Genomic DNA, 16909 nt, shown 5'->3' with positions numbered 1-16909 from the left:
CTGAATGAAAAACAAGGGAGGGACATGCTAGAGAGGATTGAAGAGCCACCGTGTCCAGGGAAGGGCTCCCTGAAGATGCACCTCCCTGCTCTGCCCGTCACCAGTGCCCTCCCTGCTCTGCCCACCTCCAGTGCCCTCCCACACCACAGGCGAGCTGCTTGCTGGCCTTTCTGGTACACTCTCCTCCTTCTCCTCCTCCCCTCCCATCCACAAATCCCACTCGAAAAATCTCAGCCGACATGGAAAGTTCCCGGTGAAAATCCCGATCCGGCATCCAGGCATCTCCCCGCCGATGCCAGGGCGCCAGAGCAGAGGCCGTGCTGCAGGTCTTGGGCTGTGCCGAGGAGGGCTCGCTGCAACCTCATTCCCTGACACCGCAATTCCCTCGGGGTGCAAAGCAGATGTAAACTCGCCCTCGGCAGCCAGATGATGTAAGGGGAAATCTTTACATGGCAAAGCGCCAGTGGAGCTGACCTCCCGTCTATTCCCTGCTCCCAAATCCCAGCGCAGCTGTACGCTGCTGATCTCCGTGTGCCACAATTAGCCTTTAAGGAATATGGCAAGCATTCATCTAGCAGAGCAGCACTAAGGCTGCTCTAACTCCCGCCTGGGACAGCGCTGGACCCCAGACAGCACTGCGGCTGGGTACACAACACGCTACCAGCCAAACACCTTGCCTCCCATAAAAATGCTCTCCCTGCCCACAAACTGCTGCTGCCTGGTTGCTGTCCCGCTGCAGGTGTGGAGAGCGATCGCCCCAGTGCCCTACAGCACACTGTCTTTGCTGGGATAGAGATGTACGCGCTTCAAATGATGCCACAAACCCCAGGACCTCCCAAACGCGTGGGGCAGAGGGTGCGCAGGCTCTCCGCAAGCTTCGAGAGCAGCCCCAACCCCGATTCACATCCCCCAGCTTGAGGTTTTCTCCCCACTCTGAGTGGGGTCTGGACCCCAACTTTCCATCTGAACCTTCAGGAGAGCATGTCTGGACTCCGTACCTCACGTCCTGGTGCGGGGCACGCCACCCATGTAGCCCCGGGGCTTGTCTTCAGCAGACCACTTTAAACCAACAACCCGAGTTCCGCTCGATGGCAGGGATTATGCTGGGAATGGGTGAGAACTGATGGCAAAATACTTGCTACTTCTTTGAAAACGCTCCTCTCTCTTCCAACAACTTCCTTATCCTCTGTTGATTCAGCATAACCTCTTATTTAAGGGAACATAGTGCTCGTGCGACATGCCTGCACGATCTCTGAGCTTTCTCCTGCCACACAAGCGATCTAAACACAGAGATTCTTCCTTTGAGGTCCAAGGTTTTTCCATACATCAGGTAGGAAGCCCTGTCCAAACAGTTTTTTTCCTGTTCACTCCTACCTACACTGCATACTGCATGGGTCCTCCAGCCCAGGAGGAAGTAGGGAGGCTGCTCCCACATCTGGCTGCTGGTTTAGGTGTGTTCCCACTCGCTGAAGGATGTGAGAAATCATGCCTGCTCTCCTGGACAGATCTTCTCACCCTCCTCGCCTACAGAAGGCTACTTACGGAGTACGGAGTAACTTTGTACCCTGCCACCCCACACCAGCTCCTCCAGCCTTCAGGACAAGGAGAAGTGAACCCAGGGTAGCGAAATCAAAAGCCCTGACATGTCTCTTTGGTCGAAACCACCCCCGGAGCCCTCAAAGAGGAGAAGATATAATGAAGCCCTATATAGGACCTGTTACTCACACAAAAAACATGCTTTGCCATTGCTCTGGTCTATACCCTGAGACATCAGCTCGGGGCAGACAAGGGCAGCTCTGATTCCTGCGGTTGTTTCTCCCCACCACTACCGACACAACAAACACAAGGGCGTTAGTCTATTTTGTGTGATGTGGGCAGCTGAAAAACTGGTTTGAATATTTTTTTTCCTTTTTTTTTTTTTTTTTTTTTTTTTTTCCCCAGAAATCATAAAAGATACAACTCTGAGTCACAGCCAACCTGAAAAACAACCCCAGGCTTCTGGACAAACTCCCCCCCCAGACATCCTACTTCAAAACATTGTTTTCTAACCACTACTAATAACCTACTTTGTAATCTACTTTATCTGAACATAATTTCCCATTAAGTGAAGTAATTCATTTTGCTTATAATCCTACTCCTGACAGCATTTTACTCAGTGCAGGAGAAAAGGCACCCTCAGAAAACAACGCAAACAAAATACACCCGGGGAGGTCAGAGGAATGTCAAAGATAAAAAGAATTTGTGAGACCATGGGACACAGAAACCTTAGGGATCAGCCCCCAGATGGTATAAACCACCTTTATAAACCAGGTGAGAAGTCAGACATCTCTGAGATAAATCTGAATTATTGCCATTGTGCTTTATCATTAGCCAAAGAAAGCCACAAGGACTACAGTGCCTGGGCAGGGAAAAAAAAATAATAACCCATGAAACTGTTACATGACCTAGATTTCGTTGAAGAACTGCGGAAGTAATATTTTTCCAGCAGCATCTGCTGCCATTTCTTTTCTTTTTTAAAAGTAAAATAACCTCGCTAGCACTAACACTGCTATAGCCAGCCATACATCATTTACACTGAAATAATTTCAGGGCAGGCAGGGCAAAACACACGCCCTCAAAAGCATGTCCTCGCCCTGTGCCTCTGGCTGTGTTTCGTTTTTGAGAAGAGAAAATTGGTTTAGCCAAGGAGGCAACATTTGCCCCATTTTTAATATTTTAGGCTGACTTTTTAACCACGCAGTTTGTTTTATGCAGGTGCAGCCCGGTGCGAGCGCCTGATCTAAGTGCAAGAGAGGGTCTCTGAGGGCACCTTTCTCCACATGTTGGTGTTTCAGTTTGCAGTGGTTAATTGCTCTACACCAATCTCAGCAACTGTTGACACAAAATAGGTGGAGATCAGGCCTGTGCAAGCACAAAATACCAGAAAGGTAAACTATATGTAAACACACTTCAGATAGCTATGACAAGATTGGACCAAAACCTGACTTGCAAAGCAATGACAAACCATTGCTCTTCCCTTCTTCTTTTTTTTTTTTTTTTTTTTAATATTGAGGGTTTATTTATTTATTTATATATATTGTATATTTTCCTGACAGAAGCATCTCTTGCACTAAAAAGAAACCAAGCCCTGAGAACTGTATTTACAGAAGATGATGCAGAGCCCTCCTCTTGTTTGCAATGCAGCATTTCCACAATATAATAGTGTCCGGGATGGGCTTTTTTAAAGCCAGACTCTTGTTTAGAGATGGTGCACGCCTGAATCTCAGCCTTTTAAAATAAAAAGTACCAAACAAAGCCTTCTGACCCCTACCTTGATCCTGCAGAGCAAAGCTAGGGCAGGAGTGGAGAAAAGAACAAGTGGTGAATGTTTGCACGGCGCTGTTTCATCTTATTTCCCTGACACCTGACAGTGCATTTGTTGTAGAATATTAATGCACCAACTAAAAAAAAAAGTTTGTCAGGTACAAAACCACCTCAGAAGAGGATGGAAGGCCCAAGGGAAGACAGTTTTTTTTTGGCTGTGTATTAACTTCTCAAATGCCGAGCACCTTTTGTTAGTCAAGACTATTGGCAGGTAAACCCTGTTTGCACCAGGTGATGCTCTGTGGTGGGAACTGACCTTTCTCCCTTTCAAAACACCAGTTATTTTATTTGCTCAATGCTCAGGGCACCACTAGTTAGTCTGTTAGTTTGTGCAAAACAATTCCATGTTTTCTCTTGAAATAAATTGTGTTTCCTCTGCTGCTTTTCCCCAGCCTGAGTGCAGGGGCTACCAGAGCAATGGTTAGGGGCAACATCCCCTCCTGGTGCTCCTGGACAGGGTGACCCCTGTTCTGGGGCAGTTTGGGGTACATGGAGACTGCCAAGGCATGACTGAGCAAGAAATCCAGGGTCTATCAGCTCTCCAGGGCGAAAGCCCTTCCTCTGCTCCACCTGAAGCCCCAGAGGCCAAGGAGAGCATTTCCCCCAAAAACTGCTCCCCCAAGCATCTGCCCCCTTTGGAAAAATACCCATGCTTTGTGCCAATACTGTCTCACTACTCCTTAAAGCCATGCACCAAACCCAAACCCCACACATTTAAACCGCTGCACTGTATTTTTAAATGGCTTTATTGAACTAAAAAAAAAAATGCCAGCCTAAAATCCAGTGATACGATGGTACCTGATGGCTCTAAATTCACAATTCTTCCCCCTGTAAGCTATTTGCTCAGCTTTTCTAATAATACCTTGGCTGCCTGGCTGCTCTCCAGGGCTGTCTAAGGCAATATGCAAGCTAAACATTTTTTCGTCTGATTTCAATATTTTCTTATGAGTAACTATACAGGATTTTACCTAGTGAGTATTCCTGATTGCTGTAATTTAAGAACAGAGAAATAGACTACAGATGTAATATTATTATTACAATTGGCATTCAAGGTGAAAGGCATAACAATTAGCTAAGACTTAGTGAAAACATAAATGTAAAAATCTGCTTGAAAAGCCCGGCACATGGCACGTTTAGAACAGCTAATTTACTGCACATATTCTGAATTGCTCAAATGGCGTAACAATTCACCCAGCGAGATCCTTTTTTTAATAGTTTTCTTGGGGTTTTGTAGGTTTTTTTGGGGAGATAATTTTCACGTTGCAAACACCTACTGTCTTATTTTACTCTGGAACAACAAATTACATATTTGTTAAACTTGAAACATATAGTCTTTCTTATTTATATTTTTTCCTGCTTTTGCATGTATTCCAATTCACAAAACAGTATTTAAATAACATCTGTATATGTATTCTTGAATCACATAGAAAAGTAAATAGTTTCCAAAATCTGATGGTTAAGTTCATATTGCTGAACTTGAGAGGATAATTTGTGAATGTTTTAACATTTACAAGTAAATAAGTACTTGTATTTACTGTATCTGATTACTGAGAAAAGTATTTGTTATGTTCTTACACAGATTCAAATTGCATCTTGACCTTTTCTCGTTTAATCTGTTTACTGCAACAAAAGCAGTAATAGATACGTCTGAAAACAAGCAGATATTTTACTAGCCTAGGACTAAAAATCCCTCCATGTGATGTGCTCTGCAAAGTGGCAAACCAAATATTTTGCCTATTTATTGTAGCCTGTGACTTGGTAGGAAGTAGGGGTGAAAACCCACCCCCGCGTACGGGAGCAGCACCTGCTTTTGCTGTGCTCCCTCCCTGCCAGCCTCCTCCCCCACTTACACCCTAAAAATAGTGCTTAAGTGGGACTAAAGTGGTGCACTGGTCATGTGCTGGCCTTTTGCTCAGGGTGAGTGTCACCCTCAGCGAAGGAACTGAGTGAAGATGATGTCTATATTAAATGCCCAACCCCATGAAGGAGCCTTTCCATCCCTTCCTAAGGGGCTAACATGGGGCTCAACACGTGGGAATCACCAGGCTTTGGGGGTGTTTGGGGTGTGTTTTCGAGGCACCGAACCCCAGGCATGCTATGATAAAAAAAACACAGTGGGAAAACGGGGGCCTGGGACAGTTTTCCAAAAGGTGGCAGGGTGGAGAGCCCCTGCAGCTCTGTGGAGGGGCGGGCAGGGGCTTTCTGCATCTGCCCCATCCGCATCCCTCCCATCTGCCCCGTCAGCATCTGTCCCCATCCACATCCCCCCCCATCAGCATCCCCCCCACCCGCATCCCTCCATCTGCACCTCCCATCAGCATCTCCCCCTGTGCCCCCCCCCCCCGCCCCATATCTGCATCTCCCAATCCGCACCCTCCCGCAGCTGCCCCATCTGCTCCATCCATAACCCCACCACCGTCTGCGAGCCAGCACTGGCCAGTGAGCAGATGGGAAGGACACCCCTCGCAGCGATGCTCCCCCCTTCATCGCTGGGTGCTGGGGAGTGATCCCCCGGGAGACACGCAAAATCCTCCTGTCCCCACCATGCCGCCCCGGCTGTCGGTGCCAGGGCAAGGCGCCTTGTCCTCTGCCCCATGCGACTACTGCAGCAAAACTCTACCACTACGCTCACCCGGGAGCAAAGAAACGGAGGCAGGAGAAAATTTCCTGTTGGAGGGGCGTTGTGATGGGGCTAAAAGAGGAATAAAGTAGTTCTGGGTGTCTATGACCCGAGCTGGCTGTGCTACATACAGTGAGGTGGTCTGGTCTTCCTATTGCAAACCCATCCCAGATTTTTCAAACACATCTTTAGGCTGGTCTTGGAGCCTTTTAAAAACTTCTTCCTTCCAAAGTTTCATCAGAAGTAACCTCAGCTGTCTCTAAGAATGGATCAGGGAAATTTACATAATTTGATAATTTTTTCCAGTGTGTTTGGTTGGGGTTTGTTGGGTTTTTTTGCAAGCCTAGGAAATTATACACAAAACTGACATTTAAAGAAGCCAAGCTCATAAAATCAAGCACCCATGAGTTAGGAAACATTACTAGAGCTGCTTGCACCTTATTCTTTAATCTATTTTATATGCAAACAGTTCACTTATCAGCTCAAAGTACAATTTTTGAAAGGGCCTAATGCCTCAAACACCCCAATGACCATTATGTTTGTTGTAAGAACAAGCCAGGGCTCTATAATGTAGAAAAATTGATTTCTACAGGAAATAAACTTTGTCAAAGTTGAACAAATAAGGCAGCAAATGGCAGGAAAAGCAAAGCAGTCCTGCTTGAATCAGCTGAACTCTACACTAAAGAAGAGCATTCAGCTCTGCTGCTGCCTTGGACTTCTTGGGAGCCACTGAGTTTATCATCAAACCCAGTCTTTTCACCAGTTACTGATTTATCTCTCCATACCCAACACCAGAGGTTTGCAATGTCAGATGCTGAGGCACTCCAAATTTGGAGCTTCAGTGGTTGTTGGACCTTAAATATGGATAACTTGCTGTCATTTTGAGACATCTCGCAGTCCCAGACCAACCCAAAACCAGTGGCTGTGCTGGACCTGGACCTCCCTGAGCCTCACTTCTTCACTTGTGAACTGGGACAACACTATTCTCTCTCTCTTTGCAGGGGAACTGTAAAAATATCATGCAGACACACAACCTTGTACGCATGTATAGGCAAGCGGAGGTCAGCGGACAACTTGCATATTACAGCAGTAAGTGCCATAGGAAAGTCCAGCAGTAATTATTAATTCCATCTTCAAGCACGGTTTGAATACAGCTCAACAAATGAAGCACTGAAGAATGAGGGTAGGATGAAATATTGACTAGCTGCTCCATCATTGTCTGGTCTATGCCCTAGATAGCACAAGGGTATTTTATGCAACTCTATTTAGAGTGATAGTCACATACAGGCATGCACATAGAAAGAGGTTATATAGCCACATTATCCTACAAATATACAGACATGTATCCGTGTGTACCCAGATTTTCCTAAAACATAAACAAGCATCTGACACCTAAGGCTGCCCTTGATGAGAATTGCTCCCTCTTCTCCATAGAGTACCACCAGTAATTATTTACCATTAGTTCTTAACGGGAAGAGATTCAGCTGGGACTTAGTAAACAAGAAAACCATACAGATTGTTCAATATAGCCTGGCTGGCTCTCAACTGAGTTAAGAAGTGATTGGATCACACCTCCTGGATATTTCAATCACGGGTTTTATCACTGGGGAAAAGCACCTTATTAACCTGTCCATATATGCAACGCTGTCAAGATCATACAAGTGCCCCTTCTCGTTCACGTTACCTCAAACCCTAACCTGCTGCAGGGTTAAACAACTAACAAGACGGAGACCTGAAGGTTTCATTTAGACTAACGACATCTTGAACTCTGTTACCTTCCTACCTGCCGTAGTTGTTGGTTTGTTTTTTTGTTTGTTTTTTTTTTTTTTTTTTTCCCAACAGGGTAAGAGCTCCCTCTTCCCATGACAGAAACACACGACTGTGGCAAAAAGATGGTTCTAGAAGGCAACACTGTTTTTTCATGAGCAAAATCGTCGTGTGTGAAGAAATAAAAAGGGAAAAATCCTCTGCGTGGATTATTTCATTGCTTTAAAAAAAAAAAAAACCAGCCAAGGAAAGGGGTCGAGTTAAAACTGTGGTATTTTTGAAGACATGTGCCCTACCACTGATACATTTTCTGGCACGTCTCACATCATCACCCCATTCCTGTGACTGCTCCACCATCAATAGGAGTTGTGTGCATCAACCCAAGGAGCCCGAACACCGGGCAGACCATATGTGAAAAGCACCATTTTTTTCGTTATGGCAGAGAACTGAAGTATGCAACTAGCACATACTGTAAAGGCATTCAAAATATGACAAAAAAAATTGTTCAAATGCTTTCAATCTGCAGAAAACAAATGCTCTCTTTACTGACTGCTCTGTGGCAAACTTCTAATTTCATCCAGAAAATCCAGCATTCCCAGTCTGGGCTAACGACCATGCTACCAGACATGAGTTTATGTTTTTCATGCACATTTCATGTATTCCCAGATGCTGTGTTGCTGCCAATAATTTATGACTGATCTGCACCCAGCCTGCCCTTCAGCATTTTATTTAATCTCTGCAACAGTGATTTACAATGACTCATCATTAATACAAAAATGTACATGTGTGTTAACAAGTTTGGAAGAATCTAAGGAAGAAGGCAAAATTTTTTGCGAGCCGTGGCTGAATGACTTATGAGTCTGCTAAAGAGAGGCAAAGCTAACCAGAAATGATATGTTAACTCTTCCCTGCAGCAAACAATTTAGGCAAGAAGAGTCGTCTTCTCCTGCATACTGCCTTAGAAGAAAAGGGATTCAGCAAAAGTTTGGGAGAGGGTTGCCCCGTACCTCCCAGGATTTGGGAGGGGATGGGCAGCTTGTTGGTCACCCCATGGCTGGATGTTTCCTGAGGATGCACGTGTGTGTGTGTGTGTGTGTGTGTGTGTGTGTGTGTGTGTGTGTGCAACCTGCACCCTCAGCCATGGCCCCAGTGTCTCCTTGTTGCTTCGCATCCATTACAAAAAGCAGGGGCTAAATTACTGTATTTTGGCATCTCTGCCCACCACACGTGAGTTAAGAAAGTCCTGGCTGTCTCTATAGTGTTAAATCTTTGTGGGGCTGGGGAGGGAAGGGGAATTGACTCAATAATTTATACAATTGTAACACCACAGCAGAATTGCCAAACTAGCTCAAGCAGAGGAAGCCTGCCCTACATCCAGAAGACTTCAGTTATAATGTATTTTGACCTACTTTTTTTTTTTTTTTTTTCCCTTGCACTTAAGGAACTTATAAAAACACATCTGACACAAAGCCAAAGTAAAACCTCCTCAAATCTGATGCGAGATGGGCACTGAAAAACACCCTGGAAACTCACTTGGGAGAAATTCCACCAGCTTTAGATCAAAGCATCCCACGTTCATCATCTCGAAAAATTTCTTTGATGGCCCATCCTAAACTGACACAGTTGCCCTTGCTGAATCCTACGCTCCCGGACCCCTCCAAGGCAGCACACACTCGCTCCACCCATTGTTAAATAAGACCCCTGACGAACATACACAGCTTCTCAACAAGCCAAAGCGCCTGTTGTCGAACTGAAGGACAACCATATACATTAGGGTATCAGCTGGATGAAGATTGGAGGACATAAAGGTGAAGCAAACGCTGATTTTTTCTGGCTGAGCCAAAATACTGTCAGTTACTTTTCCTTGTAACACATATTTTATGTTTAGCGCCTTTTATTCCTCCGTTTTAAAGTAGGTATCTTGGAAGCATACTTCACATACACTAAGTATTTGGTATTTTCCTTTATTCAGTGTCTTAAAGGGCTTCAAAAAATTGATCTCCAAGGGCTGCTGTGGGGTCACAGAAATTGATAACCCTTACAAGCTATGCTTATGTGAGCCTGCCTGCGTCTCCCAGATAGTGCACTTTGTAAATTAATCCTCCAAAGGCAAATATATTGTAAGTAGCTTGTTATCTCTAAAGTACTAAATTGAAGAATACATGGGATTATATTGACAGAAATTACATTTTCTGTAATGGGGTTTAATATATCTGAAATCTCTCCCATAGGCTCCCACTCTCTCTAAGAGAGAAGGGTTTGTTAATGTAGGTGCAATGGACATCAAGACCAAATTTATTCACTAAAATGGATTAGGCCGTGTAATCAGAGCTTCAGTAATATTAATCTCTGACACTTATTGAACAGAAAAAAAATACTTTTGTCTGCAAACTGGCATTCCTCCCTCCCTTTTCCCCAGCAGGCTTGCCGTTTGCCTTGGCCATTTTCTGGATATTACTTCAAAGAGGATAAGGTTTCCCATCATAAACACTAATCTAAAAATATTAGGACAATTAATTAGATACACTTAGTTTTACAAGGTATTAGATTGCAATACACTTCAAATACGACACTTGTTCTGGGATAGTGGGAGAAGCCTGCATTTTGATGCAGTAACAAAGGATAATAAATCATACTTTTTTTTTTTAAGGCCTTGCTGATACGTTTTTATACTTAAATCACAAGTAATCTTCAAAATCACAAGTAATTTTCACTGCCTGTCTTCACCACCTCCTGGACAGTCAGCAACCCAAAATCCACTGCAGAAACTGCACAAATCCCAGTTTCCTTCAAACAAATAGCTACTACAACAGACCAGGGGCTCCAGCAACCCTTAGCTGGAATAAATAAATAAAATTGCTCTGCACCATCCTTCAGCAGCAGAGCCAGGTTGTCTTCAAAGTTTAGTCAAGCTTTCAAAAACTGGACTTTTAAAGCAAACCAGTAAAGAGATAGAAGGATGTCAGTCAAAAAGAAAAACCCCAGTAACAACATTTTTAAAAGTATGACAGCATCCCAAAATTACAATACGCTCTGCAGAAATGGGGCCAATTGCCCTTTTTTTCACCCAACAGCTCAACCCCTTCCAAGACCAAAGTTCTCAAAATGCATGTGGCTTCCTATTGAAGAAGACATCCTCAGCCAGGAGGAGGACTGGTACCCAAATGCGATTACACGGAAATCTGCCCAAGCAATGGGAAAATAAATATGGCTTGTTTTCTGCGGTAGTAAACCTCCTAGTTCTCATAACTGAAGCCACTCACCCGGCTATATCCCTTTTTGCATCAGTAAACTGCTGGGGGCGGGGGGGAGCAGACAAGGGCAGGGTGTGTCCTCAAAAATGCAAAGCGTTATCCGGAGGGTGCCAGCGGCCGTATAGAAACACTAAGGAAAATTACTTACCAATTGTTCACTTGAAGTATAGTGAGCCCTGTGTCTTGTGCCAACTGCTTTTTCTGTTCTTCTGAAGGGTAAGGGTGCTATAAGACACCAAAATAAATATATACATTTAAAACAATGCACTTTTTTTTTTTTGCCTACATTTAATTTAAAATTAAAAGAAAAACAAACAAAAAAAAAACAACAGAAGCATGACATCTATTATTGAAAGGTGAAAATGCTGAGGTGTGTCACTCTTTTATAATTATTAATGGGCTACTACATCACTTAATTAAAGGCAGTAAAAGACAAGCCAATTATAAAGATTAGTGAAGTGGAGAAATAACTGCTTAGGATACTGGCAGTACCTTGATACTCAAGAAGGATATTTGTTGCATTAGCTGAAAGTTTTTGCACTTGTCTCGAACGACAGATTAGAGTCAAATCACCTTTTATTTTTTTCTGTATTTCACAGAACAATAACGAATGCAATAAAGCACTTCTCTAAAACACGCTGATGTTTTCTGAGATAGCGAAGACAAATCTTGCCAGTGCCCCAAAATAATTTGCAAGTAAGATCAGCATCCTGAACATAAACAAACGCCTGGGTTTTGAACACAGGCCAATACAAGGTCAACGATCAGCACATTTTTGCCTGACATTAACATAGCTGTGCTCTACTAATCCTAAGAGACAGAAAATAAATACTGGTTTAATTGAAGATAATGTTAAAATTCAATCATAAGTTAACTTTCTTGTGAGAACTTGATTGCTTTCTCAGAAAATTCACTTCTGCATGAATACAGATTGCTTAATAAATCAACAACAAAAACCACATCCAAGTTTGAAATTCAGAAATATCATTTATGTCCTTTCCCTCCATGTAAAAATGTCACTGTCACAAAAGGAAATGGCCAAATATTGCAAACATAACAATTCCCAGGAAAAATCCTGTTTTGAAGATCTGTCTCAGCTCCTAACCTGGACACCCAGTTCTCAGTACACATCACATTCAGACCTGGTTTGCTGCAAAGTACTTAATAACATTTCAATAAAGATAATTTGATGTAAGTGCTTAGACCTATCCCAACACCCCATTTAGCAGTTGACTGTCACAAAATATTTGCTGTTATACAAACATCCCTTTTTTACCTGAAACATTCCCATATTCTTTGGATGTATTCTTTGGCATAATATTATATGAGATGTAAACTGAAACCTTGTAAAGTGTAAGAATTTAAAACCTCATAAAATTCTGCAATCTTATTGGTATCGTAACTATTTAGCAGATTTTATATATTCTTGTAAACAGCATAATCTGACATCTAATGGCTATGTTACATTCCTGCCTCATCTCGCTTGACCAAATAGGAATTTTTCTTGTAAATCCAGCAACGTCCCTTTGCCCAACATGCCCATTTCAAATCCCATTGCCATGGCCACTGGCTCCAAAAGATACTGCTTTTTTCACCCCAAAATTGTGGGGAATTTCCCATTCTTTTAAAAATACCGTTTTCCTGACGGTAAACCCACAGATAACCTGCACACCTATAAACTACCCGCTGTATTTTTTGTCAGTATGTGAAATAGCTCCAGAACTGCAAAGTGGAAGACACAGGGAAGGGGATTTTACTTCTTTTTTATGGGTAATTTGCATTTTACACATGCAAAAATATAGCATGAATTTTATCATCCACCTTACACACACGTTCATCCACAACAAACAGTCGTACTTGACTTATGTCTATCTATCTGAACATAGCATTTTCCTTCCCGTCCAAAAAAAAAAAAACCTACAGAGATGATTTGTAACATTTTCATCTTTATAGCTTACTTCCCATTTCATTGCTCTGCTATCAAGCGAGGACAAAATTATTCTTTTTTTTCTTATTTTGCTTTGCCACCTTACATGTGATCTAATTTTAAGTAATTGAACAAACTGTGTCTAATTTAATGCAGCAAGCAATAATTACTAGACAGCCTCTAGCTATTGGAATTGAGAACTCTGTCTCCATTAAGCAATTTTCAATTGTTCTGGACTTTTTTCCAAATAGACAAGACGGGATAAAATTAGCCATCAGAATAATACAGTCACTGTAAAAATAATTGCTTTAGAAGTCCCAGACCCCAAATTCCTCAAATTGTGGTATGTTTAAGGTCATCTGATTTTTTTTTTTTTTCATATCCTAGCACAGCATAAACTTTAGAATTTCATGATAAATCTGTAATTGCCATAATCACATGACAGCCTGGGACTTCACATAGCTAATCCCTCTTAGTTGAATGTTCACAATGCGGCAGGCTTTTTAACTCTGATTCGGTGTGGCTTAAAATAATCTTAAATGCTGGGCATCCTTATTATATAAGCTTTCTGTGGATCGTACGAGTTGTTCCTTTGTAGGCTAAAAAAAAAAAAAAATAATAAAAATGACTTGACAAAGAATCAGCATGCTACAGGCTAGGTTGCTATAAAAACATTCAAAGCCTTGTTGCATTCCCACCCACAGGGCTAGGAAGGCCTGTGCTACAGGCAAAGGCAGACATCACATTGCAACAGAGAAAGGGGGAAACCCTGAGAACTGCCATTTTATGAAGAAATAGGAAATTCAGTCAAAACTGTTGCTGTCGGTCTTTATTTCACCCATGCAATAACGACAGGTGCCTTCCAAAAGCTTTCTAATGGTCGTTTAAAGGGATAAAGACACATGCATGGAGATATATGTATATATATGTGTATTATATTTGAATGTGTATGTATAAAATATATATAAATATATATCTAAAGATAGAGAGATATATATATCTTAGTCAAATGGTTTAGTATTAGGTAGTCCTGCAAGGAGCCGGGAGTTGGACTTGATGATCCCTATGGGTCCCTTCCAACTTGAGATATTCTATGATTCTATGAAATACATAAATACATAGAGATTTATAAATATATATGGAAGTGTGTGTCTAAAAACACCGCACTGACTCCAGCTGGCAGGTCTACCTATCACTCTGGATCACTTTGGGATATCAAAGCAAATTGTACCACTGTTCAATAAACAGTGACTTGAGACCTTTACTTTGTTGTGTACATTAGCTCCTACCATTATCTCTTAAAAGCTTAATTATTTGCAAACAATTGATCAAGATGGGAATTGGAGAAAAGAGATGCCGGACCACCGGGAGAGCTGCAATGCATTAGGAGAGCAAACAGAATTACCTTTAGGTCTTATAATCAGAATTAACGATTGGGACCGTACGTGGGGCAGCACGAGAAGCTGTAACGCTCTTGCTGGAGTGTTTTCCATTTGATCTGCATTAACACCTCGAGTGAAAGCCATAAAACAGTGATTACAGATGGCAAAGCTGACCCTCCTTCCCAGAACCAGCCCAGCTTGTGTATACTGGAAGACTGCAGAAAGGCTTTCTTGCCAAGGCCAGAGGAAAAGTGCAAGTCCAAGGGGGGTGCAAAAAAGGTAGGAAGCAGGCAGGTTTAAAAAATAATAAAAAGAAAATGGTATTTGAAAGAATAAAGCTGACAACAGATAAGGGCTCTGAATCTAGCTCCAGGAGTTTCTGATCATGCCTGCTGCTGCTAGAGCAGTACAGAGCAGCATCCACCGAACAGTATGAGACCTAGTGCTTTTCCTTTCCCATAAATCTAGCGCTGAAATGTGGATTGTTTGGCACCATTAATGTGTTTTTGAGGCTCTGTGGTATTACTTTTAATAATGACTTAGTACTGAAAGTGATTGCTTAATAACACCATCAAAGTCTGCATGCAAATGAAAATTATCCCTGGGGGATTTGCCCAGGGTAATATGAACAGTTAAGGAACATTTGAAAAGGTAAAAATAACTATGCAAAATATGAGTCAGAGCAGTCGTTTTAGCAGTAACAAAGAAATCAAAGTGACAGAGAGAAAAATGTAACTTTCCATCATATTCTCTTGTCACTGTTTTATGAATGGCATTTAGAGAGCAGCAGTCTTAATAAAAGCCCCTTTTTAATGCAGTCGAGATAATTTTTAGCAAAACAAACAATAAGAGTTGTTTTGTTTTTTTTTTTTACCACCTTTGACTACAGCCAGTGGGTAAAGTCTCCAGCAGATACAGATGGAAAGCGTCCAAGTTTGTCTCTTAGTGATACCCCTTGTCCAAATGCACTCCTTTCCTCAAATTTTCCACCCCCGGCCGCAAATGCTGAATGCCAGGACAGTGATAGACTTTATCTTATCTCTAACCCGGTATCAATAACACTCCCTTCATCCTCCCTCTCTGCCTTGCCTGACATGGCAGCGCATGGTAATGGTGGCAGAAAACACATGAAAACAATCTTGCCCAGAGTTTACTGTTGAGATAACAGGAAGCAAAACTGCCCCTTCTCCCCCCCCAGTTGCTAACTCCTTGTGGCACTGAACTGCCTCGACACCAGCACTGCCAACCAGCCCTGCCACAGCACAGTGGCAGAGGCCATCTCCAAGCAAAAGGTTGCATGTTACGTTGTAAGGATGTCGTGGCAACCGTCCAGGGTCACCCTTATCACAGCAGTGCCGTCGCTTGGCTGACCACACCGGGAGAACCATTTCAGAAGTCCTTTTATCCCCTTCCTCCAGCCTTCTGCCTCCTCCAGAGCTCAGTGTAATACACCAAGGCGACATGACCTTGAGCTAAACTCTGGTAGGTAACGGAGAGAAACTACCCCCCCCCAAAAAAAAATTTATGCCCTCAGGAGTGTCTATTAACTGTTTTCTAACCTCAAAATAAAAAGAAATAAACCCAACACTATGATTCTGTTGTTTCTGAAGAGCAACCCAGCATACACCTAGCTCAGTAACCAGAAAAAAGCCCCAGGTTCAACCTCCCAGTGACAAATTGCATATTGGTTTTATGCCGAACTCTAAATCACTGCTTTACCCAAACTTGTCAAGGGTTAGCTAAGGCAGTAGCGCAGCTGTTTGGGTCTCTCCCCTTCCCCTACCTCCTCCTGGTTTGCATTCGAACTGTTTACATTAGTGATCAAATTGATCTACGAGAAATTATATATTTTTTTTAATATTCATAATGCTTTCCGATTGTCTCTCAGATTTATGAATCGGTTTTACTGTTGAAGTGAATGCTTTTTTTGTCTCCTGACTGCACATTATCAAAGGGACACTTTGTGCCTGCCATTTGCATTACAAAAGCAGTGCATGGTGTAGTCTAAGAACAGAGCTTGAATTTATAGCAGTTGAGTCCTGGATCCTCACACATGCCGGCCTTCGAAAGAATAACGGGAGTTCCTGCATTTACAAAGTAGCCAAAAAATGGTTGGATCGCTATCCGTAAAGTCACAAGATTGCAACCTGCTTTCTTCATCGGCCACCCGGCGTATTTAGAGGGAGCAATAAAGAGAATGCGTTGAGTACCCTTGCCTGTTTTGCAGGCTGTAGGAATCGGTTTATAGACCATCCCTGGGACCTGCTTTATATTCAGGCGAGGCTGTAAAAAGTTGCCAAGTTGAGGTGACCTGCTAGGGAGGGGGTGGGAAAGGGAAAAATCAACTCGGAAGCTGCAAACTTGATCCTGTTTATCCCACGGGACTGGCTTGCACGTTGGAGGAAATACTAAACACTGAGAAGGAAGTTGTTTTATTAGAAATGCATCTATGAGGCTGTGAGGAAAAAAGCCTGTGCAAAGTTTGCACAGCCTTTTCCTTGGCTGAGAGCAGTGAGTCAGCCTGATAATGCTGTTGAAGTGTGAGCTGGCTTTGGCATTTAAAACTCCTCGTTGCTTTTTCAGCGCAGCAAGAAAA

The 16909-nt window shown here is 42.8% G+C and overlaps 1 protein-coding gene across 5 annotated transcripts in view; it reads right to left on the bottom strand.

Annotated features, from left to right (window-relative positions):
• The window catches only part of MEIS1 (Meis homeobox 1), a 111115-nt gene that overhangs the window by 12374 nt on the left and 81832 nt on the right, over positions 1-16909 (bottom strand). For all 5 annotated transcript variants that reach the window (XM_042796055.1, XM_042796054.1, XM_042796056.1 and 2 more), the window contains exon 9: positions 11153-11229. In XM_042796055.1, coding sequence (XP_042651989.1) covers positions 11153-11229 — 77 coding nt within the window. The remainder of the gene's footprint in view (positions 1-11152; positions 11230-16909) is intronic.

Source organism: Tyto alba, unplaced genomic scaffold, assembly GCF_018691265.1.
Source record: "Tyto alba isolate M040663 unplaced genomic scaffold, T.alba_DEE_v4.0 Super-Scaffold_22, whole genome shotgun sequence".
NCBI classification, from domain to species: domain Eukaryota; kingdom Metazoa; phylum Chordata; class Aves; order Strigiformes; family Tytonidae; genus Tyto; species Tyto alba.
The sequence above is the reverse complement of the archived record's forward strand: the minus strand, read 5'-3'. Positions and strand labels throughout refer to the sequence as shown.